Genomic DNA, 16,497 nt, shown 5'->3' on the forward strand with positions numbered 1-16,497 from the left:
CGGCCATGTCCAGAATGCTGCCACCATTTAAGGTGGAACAGGAAATTCTGAACAAGAAGCTGGCGAATAGAAAGCCGACTTCAGCCTTGTGAACCTGAATATAAGAGAAACTATGTTTTGGTGCTTAATACTAGTAGCACTACCACCGAATAGCGGACTTAACACACTCCAGTTACGTCATATTGGCCTCGTTTTCCCTGCAGGGCCAAACGGTTCTGAGCACGGCAGGTAACCATACTCGGGGCCACAGAACCATTTGGTGGGATGATCTAACGACATACCTGTTCCCCGATTGGTTCTGTGTTCATATCAGCATCGTACCGCAGCATCATGCTGTGCTACCTCAAACCTGGAAGCATTCAGATCAATATAAACGGTTTTACATCCACCAATAAACATCAAGGCTTCGATCTGTGACCAGTTGCTGAAAGTTAACCGGCGCTGCCTAACCAGCTAGAAGAGAGCAGCTGGTTAGCGTTAGCTTAGCTGGCATGCTGCCAGCCCTGCTCACCGCAGAACAGGTTCGCTTCTGATCAATAAAAGCTTCACTGACACAAATCCAGACGATGATGACTCAAATCTGAGGAAGCAAAGCCGAGCAGCTGGTGTCGGAGGAGCAGAAAGCTGAAATTTAAACCTCTCGTCTCTAAAGCTGGAGCCTCCTAGCTAAGCTAATGCTAGCCAGCTCTTCTCTCCTGGCTAACGTAGCTTAGCTAAAGAGATCCAAACACCACAGTGCAGGTTGGCTTCATCTAACTGCTCTGCTGTCACAAGTATAGATGATAAAGTTACAGTAGCGAGAGCAAAGTCATCTGATCGGTGCTGGAGGGGCCGAAATCGGACCTCTTCTGTTAGCTTTAAGCTGGAGCCTGCTAGGCTAAGCTGAAGCGCGTGCACGGTGCCTCCTGCTGCAGTACAGGTTTGGTTCTAGTGAGCCAATAAATAAAAATACCCGTTTAGAGCCTAAAGACTCGTATCTGAGAGCACTAATACGAATACTTGGTGTTGACCAATACAAAATAGACTTGTTCTATGGTGCCTTTAGTTGGACCCTGTCTTTGGACAGTGCAGGTGAAACCCGCCACAGTACAGGCTGTTTCAGTAACAGGTGCTCAGATTTCACCCGTTAAGAGGATAAACAAGACGAGAGCAGCTGAGAAACTGGAGTGACCGACTGAATCAAACGTGTTTGTGGTGGATGGCGTGTATGTTGCTATTTAGCCTGTTAGCTGTACTTCAGATGGAAACCGTAACCGTAACCGGTCTCACGAGTCCGGACCAGCGCGGAACGGCCCAGTACAGCCCTGAGAACCATTCGGCTCAATAGTCGAAAAGCAGCCGTGGTTCATTGAAGCCAGGCGGACGTTCGTCTCTGCAAGAGCTATGCTGAAGCCTTTATTCTTCCCCATAGATCTTTTTTATTGTCTATTGCAAAATTGAATAGTGGGCACTTTGCATGTAAATGAGGTGCGAAGGAAGCCCCCTGATTGAGGCTTTATGCATCTAAAGCTGTGTTTAACTCTAAGTCGTAACCCCACAGTATGACGTTCTATCTGGATGACGTGCTGAGCTGCACGCAGTCTCTGCTGAAGGTGGTCTCCGGCTGGGTCCCTCGTCATGTGATCGGCGCTGTGCTCGTCTCGCTTCCTGCCATATCGGTCTTCTCTCATCTGGCCTACAGCCTCTACCTGCCCAACCAGGTGAGAAAGAGAGCTAAATGAAGGGGGCGGGGCTAATGACAGTGAGGGAAATGTTTTAATAACGTGTTTATGCCGCTTCACCGGTAACGTCTGTTGTTTGTAAGGTGTATATACAACACATGACATCCTACATATGGTCACTATTATTGTATTAATGCTATTTATATGTATTCTGATGTTTTTATTCCTGAGCAAATCAATTAATCCAACTAAATAGCTTCCCAGGTGCCAAAAACCTTTAATAGACTTTTTTATTGGGTCAGTTTATCATGAAAACAAGGAGTAGTTCTGCAGTTATGTACTGTTGTCCACTTGTTTCTCTGTTAATCGATGGTCAGAACTCGGGCTGTACATGCCACTGCCATTCAGTGTTACTGCAGTGCTGAGAATTGAGAGAGAAATGAGAGTAGAGAGAAACCGGAAACATATGGACCTCAATCTGTAATCGTATAACTGGGTTATTCTACAGAAACACCCATTTCTGTGTACGTAGCGTTTACTGATATACTACACTTATTACAACAAATAATTCAGGGTTACAATTGATTGGCATTTTAAAATAAAACAATAAGCTATTTTAGCAATTGCACCTTATTGTGTAATCAATTTAGCAATATTGCTTTTTTTTATCAATTATATAGAATTCCGAACACCACAGAAGAGCTCGTCCTCGCAGTCATGTGTGAAGGCTGAGGCCCAGTTTTGAAGAAAAAAAAACGTTTTTCTGCCGTTTTAACTGCAATAATCCCTACGTGACTGAAATATTCAGCTTAAATGACAAAGAAAATAAAAACCAAGTACATTTTAGCAAATATGTGATGAAAGCTGTGGTCCCCAGGAGTTGTCACTGGTGTTAGTGCGTAACAAAAAATCCTCTTATTTTGAAAAGTCACACTGATGACGTCACAACTTCATCTGTTTTCTGAGGATCTATGAAGAGAAGCTCGTGGTGAGTCCATTCAGCTCATGATCTCATATGAAGCTTTTAGCTGACGTCATTGGTGTGACCCACTTTATTCTGAGGTAATTGTTAAAAAATTGAATACAAACGGATTAAATGACACATTTTAGTGGATGTTCCATGATTGACAGCATGTGGTTTGATGTTCCGTAGCAGCCGTTTTATAAAATAAAATAAAATGCATTTTTCATTAAAAGTGTCTCTGGTGTTTCCTTTATTCCTTTATTATGTGTAACACCAATGACAATCGGTAACACCAGTGACCCCTATGGACCGAAAAATGGACGTTTCTGTAGAATGACCCAACTACAAAGTGCACCTATGTAGTAAATGAACTGTGTGTAGATGCACCTCAAAGATATTTGTAATTCTTTTTTTCTGTATCGCGAAATCCCTAATTACCCATTTTCTGCGCCATAGCAGTGCTGGCATGAGTTTAAATCTAAGATTCAATATTTTCTAAAATTCTGTAACAAATTTGAATTCCTTATATAGGATGTTATTGATGTCATTAGTGCCTTGTAAGATCAAAGTCGGGTTCCCTGCAGAGCCGATAATTAAAGAGTAATTAAGTTTCAGGCTTTGATGCTGTTGAGACCTGCGCTACACGACAGCGTCCAAACATGGTGGTATGAGCTGCTTTCCGGCCTGTGGCTTTTGAATCCAAGTAACTAAACTAACCACCATTTTTAATTGAGAGGCAGGAATCAACGGGCTGTACACACACAGATCAGGCTTATCCATTTAAATCCACTTTATCAGCTCCACTGACTGTATAGCTGCACTCTGTAGTTCTACAGTTACAGACTGTAGTCCATCTGTTTCTCTGATACTCTGTTACCCTGTTCTTCAGTGGTCAGGACCCCCATGGACCCTCACAGAGCAGGTACTATTTGGGTGGTGGTGTGTTGTGCTGGTCTGAGTGGATCAGACACAGCAGTGCTGCTGGAGTTTTTAAACACCTCAGTGTCGTTGCTGGACTGAGAATCGTCCACCAACCAAAAATATCCAGCCAACAGCGTCCTGTGACCACTGATGAAGGACTAGAGGATGACCAACACAAACTGTGCAGCAGCAGATGAGCTGTCGTCTCTGACTTTACATCTACAAGGTGGACCGACAAGGTAGGAGTGTCTAATAGAGTGGACAGTGAGTGGACACAGTGTTTAAAACTCCAGGACTGCTGTCTGATCCACTCAGACCAGATCCACCACCACGTCAGTGATACTGCACCATGTAAATAGTACCTGCTCTGTGAGGGTCCATGGGGGTCCTGACCCCTGAAGAACAGGGTAACAGAGTATCAGAGAAACAGATGGACTACAGTCTGTAACTGTAGAACTACAGAGTGCAGCTATACAGTAAGTGGAGCTGATCAGATGGACAATGAGTGTAGAAACGAGGAGGTGGTCATGATGTTATGCCTGATCGGTGTAGGTGTACGTTGCAGGAGTTTTGCATGTTGGAGAGGAAGATTTACTGCCTCTCTCTTGTGACTGCAGGTAACAATGTTCCTGTGCAGCGCCATCATCATCGCCATCATCCAGTACTGCAATTTCTGCCAGCTGAGCTTCTGGATGCGCTCTGTTCTGGCCACTGCCACTGGAATCTCTCTGATCGCTGTGCTCTTCAGCATCCCCAGTAGGCCGAGGTCAGAAAACACTGCATTTTATCTCAGGAAGTTTTTACTTACTTCCAGCTGCTGGAATCCTGCATTACCTGAAAACTTTCTCTTGAAAATAAATGAGATCTGCCTAATATGTAATATGCTGTTAATCCTCCTCGTGCTCCAAAATAGCTCTGACGTGCCCAGCCTTTGGACCCGATCTCATTTCACCCCTCGCCCCAACCACTTGGCCCTCTGCTTTGCGTGTTCACGTCTAGAGGTAGGCTGTCCCAACGTTTGTTGAGATAAAGGGGTAAGGTGAAGATGGCTGCATAAGAGACGAAAGAAGCCCACCATGGGAGAAATTTCCACTTTAAAAAAATTGCGATTGTCATCGTTTATCTTAGTTTAGCGTTGATTCACTGTATTCTGATGTTTTGTTTTTTTTTCCCCAAAAATCGCTAGTAGCATGCTAATGCCTTGTTAACTCGCTAGCTATTTTCCCCATTCCACCTTAAATACTTCAGCAGTTCTGACAACTGAAGTGCCAGAATGCAACTGCTGCACCATTTAAGGTGGAACGGGAAAATTTGAAGAAGAATCTGGAGAATCTCCTCTTTGAAGGCGTATGATCCCTAAATGTAACTAAAGCCCAGCAGTGAGGAGCTGAACTTTCCCCTCCTCTGCTGTCCCTGCAGACGGGCAGGGTCGCCTACAGAGCAGCGCTAGTAGCTGTTAATGAAGTGATGCTCTTTTTATTTGAGGGTCCCGTTTGAGAGGGAAGATCTCAACCACTACCCTGTAACTCAGTTCCAAGGAGTTAGGGTGACACTCGAAAACAAGGGTAAGGGTAAAAAGAAGAAATGGGACTGGGTCTTAGACGTTAGCAGCAGACCCCAAAGCCCATTTCACACCAGATGCGACGCAGTGCTTGTTCATCTGGAACCATTGCACACCACACGCAGCACTGTTCCTGTTTGTGTTGCGTTTTAACGTAATATGTAAACGTCTGCATGTCTGTTTATTACTCGTTTGTGGATGAACAAAAAGTACAGTTTGACCAGCAATAAGTTTGACTACAGTTTGACCAGCAATAAGTTTGACTACAGTTTGACCAGCAATAAGTTTGACTACAGTTTGACCAGCAATAAGTTTGACTACAGTTTGACCAGCAATAAGTTTGACTACAGTTTGACCAGCAATAAGTTTGACTACAGTTTGACCAGCAATAACTTTGACTACAGTTTGACCAGCAATAACTTGGACTACAGTTTGACCAGCAATAACTTGGACTACAGTTTGACCAGCAATAACTTGGACTACAGTTTGACCAGCAATAACTTGGACTACAGTTTGACCAGCAATAACTTGGACTACAGTTTGACCAGCAATAACTTGGACTACAGTTTGACCAGCGATAACTTGGACTACAGTTTGACCAGCGATAACTTTGACTACAGTTTGACCAGCGATAACTTTGACTACAGTTTGACCAGCGATAAGTTTGACTACAGTTTGACCAGCAATAAGTTTGACTACAGTTTGACCAGCAATAACTTTGACTACAGTTTGACCAGCAATAACTTGGACTACAGTTTGACCAGCAATAACTTGGACTACAGTTTGACCAGCAATAAGTTTGACTACAGTTTGACCAGCAATAAGTTTGACTACAGTTTGACCAGCAATAACTTGGACTACACTTTGACCAGCAATAACTTGGACTACACTTTGACCAGCAATAACTTGGACTACACTTTGACCAGCAATAACTTGGACTACACTTTGACCAGCAATAACTTGGACTACACTTTGACCAGCAATAAGTTTGACTACACTTTGACCAGCAATAAGTTTGACTACAGTTTGACCAGCAATAACTTGGACTACACTTTGACCAGCAATAACTTGGACTACCGTTTGACCAGCAATAACTTGGACTACACTTTGACCAGCAATAACTTGGACTACACTTTGACCAGCAATAACTTGGACTGAAATATGTCTGGCAATAAATTTGACAAAAAATTGACCAGCAATAAAATTTACAGTGTAGCTGAGTAATACAAAATCAGGGGTTGAGAAGTTGAGCAGTAAAAATAAACATTTTAATAAAATAATAAAAATCAGGTACCTTCTTATTATCAAAGTTCTAATAAACCGTTAAATCAATAAACCATTCAAATTAAAATATAGTAGCTTAACAAGTAGCAGGATAAAAAAAAGTGTAAATTAATAAAGTAAAAATAAAATAAATCAAAGGAATAAAAATAGGAATAAAAAGTAACACACACTTTATCACCCAAATCTAATTCTTCAGTGATATGAAGCTAAAGTCAGATATTCACCAGATTCTTGATCAAATTTTCCTGTTCCACCTTAAATGGAGCAGCAGATACATTCTGGAGCTACAGGCGTCAGAACTGCTGGAAGGTGTAGCGTGGGTAATTTAGCTAGCTATTGAAACATTAGCATACTATTAGTGAATTGTTTTTGCTTGTTATGAAGAAAATGACCATAATACTTTGCAAATACTTTCAAATACTTGCTAAACTAAGATAATACACTGTTAGAAATGAAGGTTCTTTTCAGGTACGTTTTTCGTTCATCAAGGTGCAAACAGCGTAAATGTTCCCTCAAAGGTTCTGCAGTGCTTTTAAGGCCTGACTTTGGACCTTAAATCAGTTTCTCCAGGTGAAAAGTTGGTATTTGTTCCTTTTCATAACTGAATGTCTTAGAACAGTAGAATAAAAGCCTGGAGGTGAGGCGAGGCGAGACGAGGCGGGGTGTGTGGAGTCAGTCCAGCTTAGAACAGATCATTTCAGTGGATGATGGTTCAGTTATGTTCGCTGACTAAAGGTACTGAGATGGACCCTTGAGGGTCCAGTGAGAAGAGGGGCACTGCCTCAGAGACAGTTTAGACAGACCTTTATTTCTGAGAGGGAACATTGTCATTTTTAGCAGATAAAATTCTCACATTTGTGGGTTTCTTTGGTCTCTTGTTCAGCCGTCTTGCCAGTTTTACTGTTTACCATTTGGTAAGAAATTCAGGCCATGTAGCCCGAACACTTCGCCCTACCCCTCTATCTCAACAAGACTCAGGACACCCCACCCTTAGACGTGAGCGCAAATGGACAGCTCGAGGCGAAGCGGTAGGGGCGAGGGGTGAAATGGGACTGGGCCGATGGTATTCGGTAATGTTTTGGCTCGTTGGTGCGTGTTTATAGTAAGAATTCTGCATGTGAATATCGTGTGTCCTGGTCATTTATATGCATGTTCCTCCTGTGTCTGGCTCCTGACGTTGACATTTTGTCTTCCAGCCCCAGCGACAGCTTTCCAGTGACCGGGTAAGTGTGAGTTTTGCGGCTGCCTAGGAGACGGCCCCCAGCACACGCTGATTTTAGAGCTGCCATTTAGAGGCTGGCTGAGGCATGGCCTCCATTATGTGTGTGTTATAGAGGCTGATCTGCTTCACTTATCATAATGGTCCAAAACGCCGTCGATGGCGGTGACTCATAGATGCAGCTCTTTTCATCCTGGAGGCCTGAGTCTGTGTCATGAGCTCCTAAAGGATCAGCCTGAAATGCAAATGCTGCTGATCCTTAATGGAACCTAATAGCCCCTGATTATCATTGTGATTATTATCATTGTGCTAATCAGACGCCTTTACTGTTAGATTGTTATTAGACATGTTAGCATCGCTGTTGAAGTCTTACCTTTAAAGCCGTCGCTTACGTGGATCATTTATTGTTAAAGTAGGAAGAATTGTAAGTAAAAAGTATTTAGTTTATAACGTAATGTTGACGGAACGTGGGGGTGCACATAACAAAGACACAACAAAGCGAGAAATCCGACCGGCATTAAATCCTCTGCAATAAACGGCAGGTTAGGTCAGGAGTCACAGCCCAAATGTTAATTTTTAAAAGTCGCTTTGCCTTTTCGTAGCTGCGTTGTGTGTCCTGCAGTCTGCAGTTCTCAGAACCAGGGCTTTTGCGCTGTTGCACACTTCGGAGCCGAGATGCAGCATCCAGTCTCGAAGATATTTTACTGACATAGCGACACAAACCCCCACCCAACTCTCTACAACGAGACCAAAACAGAAGTTAGAAAAGCAAAAAAATTCTGAAAGAAAACGGGCAGGACGGCTGTTACGTGCTGTGTCAACATCCGTTGCAACTGGGTCTTATTTCACCGTAACAGCGCATTTTATCACAGATGAGCGGCTGCAGTGTCTCGTGTGCTCCAAACAAGAGCAGTGAATGAGTCTTCTTGTTCACTTTCCTCATCACTTCCATTTGTTTTATTAATAAAAGATACTGGAAGTAAGTTCATTATGGATCATTACACAAATACTTTGCTTTAAAAGTACCAAGTCCTCACACAGTGAGAAAATAGAAATCCGATATAGAAAAAAAAAGACGCATCGATAAGTTTAAATAATCTGAATCGTAATCGAATCATGAGGTGCCTAGAGATTCCCACCCCTACTAAGAGATACGCGTCTTAGTCTGTAGACAGACAGAGAATTCTAACTGTTCACTTGCTCCCATCACAAACCAGTAAGGTAGTTCGAAGCTGCTTATTATCAGTGTTGAAATTATAGAAAGTAGGGGGAAAAAGCTCAGAGGCAACCTGTTGTTGGAGGAATTGGGATTGACATTTACCGCCTTCACAGGCAGAAACACTAGCTTTTCATTTCATCATGATGGATCTTTAAGTGGGTTTCGATTTTGAATAGTAGTAAGCTTTTACGAGTGCTAACTAGTGGGGCTGCTCGATTATGGCAAAATAATCATGGTCACGATTACTCAGCAGTGTTAATCTGGACTTTGGAGACATCATGCCTTTATTTAAAAAAAAAAAGTGATTTGTTTTTTACAGTGGATTTCATGAAACTTTAAATATACTGCAACAAATTTAAAAAAGTAAAAAAAATGGACATTTTTCAAAATTGCCTGTAGTTCTTTATATCATATGTTTATACTTTACATACAATAAAGTATGAGAAAGAAAAAACATACTTTACTTTTAATGTAAGTCGAGGGAACCAGACTTATGTATATAAGTCTGGTTCCTTATATATAAATTTCTTATATATAAAAGAAAGTCTGGCTCCATTGATTTACATTAAATGTGGGTTTTTTTTTTTTTTTTGTTTTTTTTTGTCCTGTGAAGTTATCATCTCTGATATACAGTATTCTGGTCAGAAAATTGACCATCTCAGTAAACTGGTATTAGTTTGATTTGAGTAATGATCAAAAGTAGATATGGGACATTAAAACTTGCTGTTGTTTCTTTTCAGTCCATTTTTAACATTTGGCCATTTTGTAAAACACTACAAACAATAATTAGTTAATTCCTTGATTTGACCGTCTCAGCTCTACTAACTACATACGTTAAGTATGGAAGCTTCAGTGTGCTGTGATCTGGCTAATGTCAAAAAAACAAGACGAGGCAAATTAAATTGATGTGATGAAGGGGCAACAGAACAGGGTGTCAGTGCTTATTTTCAACCATAGAAAAAGTAGCTAATATTTCCATGTTAAATAAATTAAAAGTTAATTACAGTGTGGGGTCTATTACATTTCGTAGCCAGTGGTTCCCACACAGGGGGTCCCACCTAATTGCATGGTTTGCATACTGAGAAAGCACACCGCTGCGTACATGCATACCCCTTTTTGTAGTAACCCAGTCTGATTCATTGTCTCCCCCTACGCTTTTTCAGGAACCTGAGCAATATAAGTATTGATGTGGATTCCAGCCCGACTTCCACAGCACTGGATCTGCTGATTAGGGAGACACCACTGTCGTTCTTCTTGCTGCTTCTACTCGTCTGGTTCCTCAACCGCGAGTTTGAGGTCAGCTACCGTCTGCATTACCATGGCAATGTGGAGGCTGACAAGCACCGCATCAAGATCCAGAACATGCGAGACCAGGCAGACTGGTTACTGCGAAACATCATCCCTATCCACGTAGCCGAGCAGCTGAAAGTCACGCAGAGCTACTCCAAGAACCATGACAACGTTGGTGTGATCTTTGCGAGCATCGTGAACTTCAGCGAGTTCTATGAGGAGAGCTACGAAGGTGGCAAGGAGTGTTACCGCGTGCTGAACGAGCTGATCGGAGACTTTGACGAGCTCCTGCGCAAGCCCGCGTTCTCCAATGTGGAGAAGATAAAGACCATCGGAGCCACCTACATGGCGGCGTCTGGCTTGAACGGACGTCAGTGCCGCGAGCAGACGCACCCCCACGCCCACCTGTGCGCCCTCTTTGAGTTTGCGCTGGAGATGATGCGCGTGGTGGACGACTTCAACAAGAACATGCTGGGCTTCCAGTTCAAGCTGAGAATCGGCTTCAACCACGGCCCGCTGACTGCCGGGGTCATCGGCACCACCAAGCTGCTTTATGACATCTGGGGTGACACGGTGAACATCGCCAGCCGCATGGACAGCACAGGCGTGGAGTGCCGCGTTCAGGTCAGCGAGGAGAGCCACTGCGTCCTCAGCGGGATGAACTACGCGTTCGATTACCGCGGCACTGTTAACGTTAAGGGGAAAGGCCAGATGAGGACCTACCTGTACCCCAAACTTAACGAGAGCGGGCCGGGGTCCAAGCAAAAGCCGGCTGGCTCCTCAGAGCCTCAGGGCAAGGAAGAGGGCGTCGTTGAGGAGAGCATCAGCAAACCCAGTGTAGCACTCGGCATGGCCCCCAACACTATACCCGCATCACTGGCTGTAGCTGACCACCTTCGGTCCTCTTCTTCCACTAGTGCCTGTCGTAGCAACTGTGAGGTGCCACAGGGACCTAGCGTGGGCCCATCTAAGTTGTCTGAGGAGTGGCACAAAGACCCTTTTAGAGACCCTGTGCTTACAGGCAAGGCTGAGGAGAGATTCCCTGCTCCTCATGCACCCACTTTGAGTGGCACACAGCCACCGTTAATAGCACAGTTAAGCGCTCCGCTGGCCAGACCAGAGACACCTTTACGAGGGGAGGAAGAGGAGGAGGAAGAAGAGGCAAACGAGTATTCGAGACTCCGAATGGGGGAGAGGCTTTGATCTGCCTCTGCAGCTGCTGATCTTTACTGTCTGTCTGCCTCTTGCCTCTTTTTCCTCTCGTTTTTCTCTCTCTCTCGCTCTCTTTTCTGGGGTAAGAGGGTATAAATTACTGAGGTTCACCTCCTGAGGTGCCTTAATAGTCACATATTAGATGTAGGAGTCTACAGCGCAGCAGCCTGTTGGGCCTCCTGCTTAAAAGAACTTGACAACAGTGGAAAAAAGAAATGTAAGCTTGTTCAGGGGGTTCGCTGTGTGGATCACAGTCTGGCACAAAATGGAACGCAGGAAAATGGAGGGCAGCGAGTTTCATTTTCGGATGTTCTTGTTATTTTGGTAATGTGTTTTTCTTTTGTGTGTGTGTTTATTAAGTGCCTTCAGGATAAATGAGTTAAATGAACACGATCGGTGAAATTGATGAACAAATCAGAGACGATGGAACAATGTTAGCCTGCCGTTTTTAAAGATTATGAAAACGGACGTCTCTGTGGATGGGTTTTTTTTTTTTTTTTTTTTATGCAATTTGTCAATATATTACAATTATTTTTGCTGTACTCATTTCTTAATTTCAAAAATAGTTATTGTCCGATTCGAGGTGCGACCTTGTGGACGAAAAGTGCCAGTTGCTAGTTTGTAAGCAGAAGTATTCGATGGTAGATCAGGGGAATATAATTGTTCGATTGGATCACTGCCCTTGGGCCTCGGGCGGTTGATTCTTTCACATCAGAGCACCGCAAAAGGCTTCGGAGAGTCGTTTTTGTTCGGATTCCTGTTAAGACATCATCGGATGTTCTCAGTTTGAGCTATTCCTATGGTTTTGGTTTTCGGCAGGTGGCTACTAGCTAGGAGGTGAGCACTAAGCATAGGAATGGCTGGGTTTGTGGTGAAAAAAGATGAAAGGCAAAAGATATGATAGCTGGAGAGAGAGGGAGAGAGCCCGTATTAGCATGTCTGGTAGCAAAGGGATGCTCTTGAATAACATAATGGAGAAGAAGGGCGGCGTATCTGTCTGAAATGCGTTGGCATATTAGACACAGCTAGCAGCATGAACAAGGGTTGCTCCAGCTGTACGGAAGTTTAAACGTAGGCCGAAGCATTTGCTAAGATCAGGTTTACGCAAACGGGTTGCACCACAAATGACTTCTTATGCTGAACTTAGTATCTACTAAATAATCCTAATACCTCCCGATAAGCAGATGTAAGTGTTGAGGAACCATCGGGAACCACATAGAAAGCACAACAAAGACAAAAAAACATGACCTTTTTGGTCAACTAAGCTTAAAACACTAACACTCCATGCTGTGATGTAACTTACAGATCTGATCAATGTCCTGGCTTTAACTCCCAATGGCTCAGTTCGTTGAGACTCAGCAGCTGCCGAAAGTCGCCGTTCCTTAAAGTCGCAAGGAAATCTTAAAGCATAAACAGACGCTGGCTGTAGGTATTCAGTTTAGTTCAGTTCAGCTTGTGCACGTGGTTTATAGATGGTCCTGAACTTAAAGCGACGTATGGATTATCTGTAACTAAGACCAACGGAGGATTTGTGGTGCAACCAAGTCGAGTAGCAGGATCGTTCGAAACTAACTAGGACTTGGGTCAATTAGCTAAACTGGTGCAACCCAGTCCGTGGAATTCCCAGCAAATCCGCACTCCCATGCCAAATATTATGGGCGATAAAATCGCCAGACAAATCTCACAATTTGTGTTTTGTGTGACATTTCAAAAAAGCCGCCATTTGATTTCTCGTCGGCTCTTTCTGCGTTCTCGTCGCAGCGCTAGCCTTACGTCACGTGATGATCTGCAGCAATACGGTGGAACCCCTAATTAATAAAAGCTTCCGTCGCCAGCCCAACAGCCTTCAGCTCCAAAGCACAACGTTTCACTTAAGGGAAATGCAGCAAAAGGAATCGTAAGGGATCGTATTTTCTTTTCTTCCGACAGAAAAGCATTTATAATCATATCCCAGTTATTACTGTGAACGACTCTTGTGTATTTTGTTCTAAGACGATTTTTCTACAGATTATTTTTCGTATCTCTTCTGAAGCGAGGCGTCCAGTCGAATCGAGAGAACGTTCGGTTCCAGGACCATTCGAGCTCCTGAATCTTTTCGGTTTGTCCTGTTTCTCTTAACGCGTAGCCACAAAAAGTCACTCGATTGTTTTCTCGCGCCGTGCCCTTAGCGTCTGAACTATTCCAACCTTTTTTTTCTTGATTTCTGCTCACATAGTCGTGGCCTTGGTTGGGAATGTTCTGCTGTACTGGTGAATTATTAATGAATTGTGCCACTTTAATAGGGGTTGGTATCTTTGGTGCAATCGAGCCTTTTACGAAAAGGAAACACGTCGTCAATGTTGAACAGAATATATTGTAATACATTTTCAATGGATTTCCTTTTTGTTCGGCCAACTTTCAGTAGAATTTTCTTTCTCTAGTGCCTCTAGTTTCTTTTTAGTGTGAGAAGGTGATAAATCGTATGAGCCTTTAGTGAAAATCTCAACCCCATCTGTTGTAAGAGTCTCGCTTTCGCTCACTGTGGAAAAGACGAAGGGGTGCATCCAGTGCCGGCCCCTATCTTTCGGCCTCGGCCTCCGTTTATGCTGGCTTTTTTCCCTGCGACTCGCTCTAGTTCTAGTTTGTCATTGGGAACACTAGGGAATAATCTGTTGTATGTGTAGTTGCGTGCATTACATTTCAGACAGATAGCAACAACAAGGGGGGGGTAGGGTGCTCAGATAGTCCTCACTTCCAGTTGGAAATTTGGCAGGTTTCATGTTAATGTGGAGTGTAGTTGTGAGGCACTGCTGGCTTTTCACAATGGACTCTTCAGATCTGTGTAGTGCCAGTTATTCGAAGCAGAGTCTTCTGAGTCCCCCCAGTTTTCTTTTTATCTGTAGAATTAGCAGTCTGGAACAATGTAGTGCCTTTTTGCCAACCCTTCCTCATCTACGACTGACAGAAGTTTGCCTGTAGCCTATTTAGGTGTCTATTACTTAATACTTGTACTTCTTTGTTGTGCATTTTAATTCCAGACACCTTTTCTTTTCTTTTTTTTTGGAAAGATATTCAACACTGTGTATCTTAAAACGTTGGGATGGATAAGGGATATTTTTTGCTATTGATTTTATTGTACGGTGCACTGCTTTTCAACCACGCCACACTTAAGTCTGAGTACAGACGTTATTATTGTATCACTCCATGGGCAAAAAAAGAAAAAGGAAAAAAAAACAACGCAAGCTGACAGTATTTAAACCTAATTACTCATGCATAGTTATAATGTGTGTTTGAATTTTTTTTTTTTTTTGAAGTATCAAATGAATTTGTATTTATGAATTTGCATTATGTGTATGGAGTTATTGTGCAGTCATGGAGCCTGCTATTAAGAAAAGAAAGGGGAAAAAAAGACCCGGCACACGTAAGGGCTCTTCTTCAGTGCGTAAAGGCGCGCCACCTTCACTCCAAACCCACCCGAACACATAAGCTACGGTGCCGACACCCTGTGGAGACGGACGAGAATTCAGCCCAAGTCTAAAAGTGCCCCCGTCTCAGTGCTGCTTAGATGTTATTTTACAAAAAAGAAGCACCACCAGAAAAAATAGTCCATTTTTTTTTTATTCTTTTTTTTTTTTTATTGCTGACGTCTCTCATTAACTATTAGTTAATGTTGCAGTTCTTGTAGGGTCCTAGAAAGAAATTCAGTGTTATGATTGCTTGGTGAATCGTTTTCAGCAGCAGAGAGACTTAAAAAGGGAACTTTTTTCCCTTAAAATTTCGGCGTAATTCAGCTGAAAAGATGTTTCAGTGGTTTGATGTGAAATGCGGTGTTGAGGAAGTGACTCTGATTTCTTTACAGTTGAGATGACGGGAACCAGGAGTCGTGATGTCTACAACCAAATTATGGCCACTTTATTTACAAAGGCGTCGCAGGAAAGGCTGTCCGAGCACTTATTTCTATCTCTTTGAACGAGAAGAGACTTGAAACCCGAAGGCCGAATTACTGTTTCCGAAATTCTAAGTAAAATCAGACAAAAATCTCAAAATTTGGCTCAATTAACGGCAAAGGTGTTTAGGTGTTCTTACTGCTCCTGCACAGATCTGCGTAGGTTGCGGCTTAAAAAAAGCTCTTCTTTTACTTTAAGGCTGGGACTTTCCTGGCAAACAGACGCCGTGTTGAGCATTTAAGGTTTTCCGATTCATTTTCCAACCAGGGAATTGTCTCCTCCTCCTTTATAATTTCACTGTTACAGCAACCAGTGAACAGGCACACATCTTCTGAGCCTTCATTGTGTTGTTCTGGGGACGGTTTTGCCTTACAGCACCCTACACGTACCTCAGTGGAACAGTGTTTCAGGCTCCAGGCAGCATATTCACAACCAATTCGCGCTAAATGCTTTGGACATCTGGTTCCTATCGTGACCGCTGTGAACAATTCTGACCTGAAAAGTGTCGCATTTTACATCCAACCGCTCTGAATGACTCTGTGTACATTATAACGAATAAATCGTGCAGAAATGCAGACACATCGGTATAATTCCCCCTTTCCAAACACAATTATGCTGACACTGCTTTTACTGTACCCAGCTGTTTCAAGCCTCGTGGCACTCACTACTTCATTTCAGTGTCCATGTAATCAAAGAATGGGAAATCTATGTTGGCTGAGCTAAACAGTTGTAGAAAATTTGTGCCTTTGTGTTTGAAACTTGATGTATCTGCGATAAATATAAGTACAAATCGATCGAGTTTGGTGTGGTGCCAAAGGGGAATTGTAAAGGAAAACATGTGCCATTGGATGTACCTTTTAATGAGTATTATATTTGCTTGTGCCAACCGGGAGGGGGGCTGGGTTATGTATACCAAAGAGATTGGAGCGAAATTTGGACAGAAATCTGTAGTTTGATCTACACGGACATGATTTTTATTTTACCATCTGTCAATATTCTACCATTGTGTATTTTCATGTAGTATATGTCACACATTGAATATGATTTCAGTTTTTTTGTGCACATTTATGCATTTAATCCATACGTGAGCATAATCTGTATACATTTGCACAATTCACTTTGTATGTACATATCCATATGTATTGTTTTATTTGAATTTTCAAAATTGAAAATACATGTGCATGTGCCAGATTTTGAGAGCAGAAAAACAATGAATAAGGTATTGTCACCGGTGTGTCGC

The 16,497-nt window shown here is 42.9% G+C and overlaps 1 protein-coding gene across 1 annotated transcript in view; it reads left to right on the forward strand.

Annotated features, from left to right (window-relative positions):
• Positions 1 to 16,497, forward strand: part of adcy9 (adenylate cyclase 9) — a 74,228-nt gene extending 57,731 nt beyond the window's left edge. Inside the window, exons 7-10 of the mRNA XM_017719720.2 lie at positions 1,541 to 1,700; positions 4,164 to 4,312; positions 7,588 to 7,614; positions 9,993 to 16,497. Coding sequence (XP_017575209.1) covers positions 1,541 to 1,700; positions 4,164 to 4,312; positions 7,588 to 7,614; positions 9,993 to 11,322 — 1,666 coding nt within the window. The 3' untranslated portion in view covers positions 11,323 to 16,497. The remainder of the gene's footprint in view (positions 1 to 1,540; positions 1,701 to 4,163; positions 4,313 to 7,587; positions 7,615 to 9,992) is intronic.

Source organism: Pygocentrus nattereri, chromosome 25, assembly GCF_015220715.1.
Source record: "Pygocentrus nattereri isolate fPygNat1 chromosome 25, fPygNat1.pri, whole genome shotgun sequence".
Lineage (NCBI taxonomy): Eukaryota > Metazoa > Chordata > Actinopteri > Characiformes > Serrasalmidae > Pygocentrus > Pygocentrus nattereri.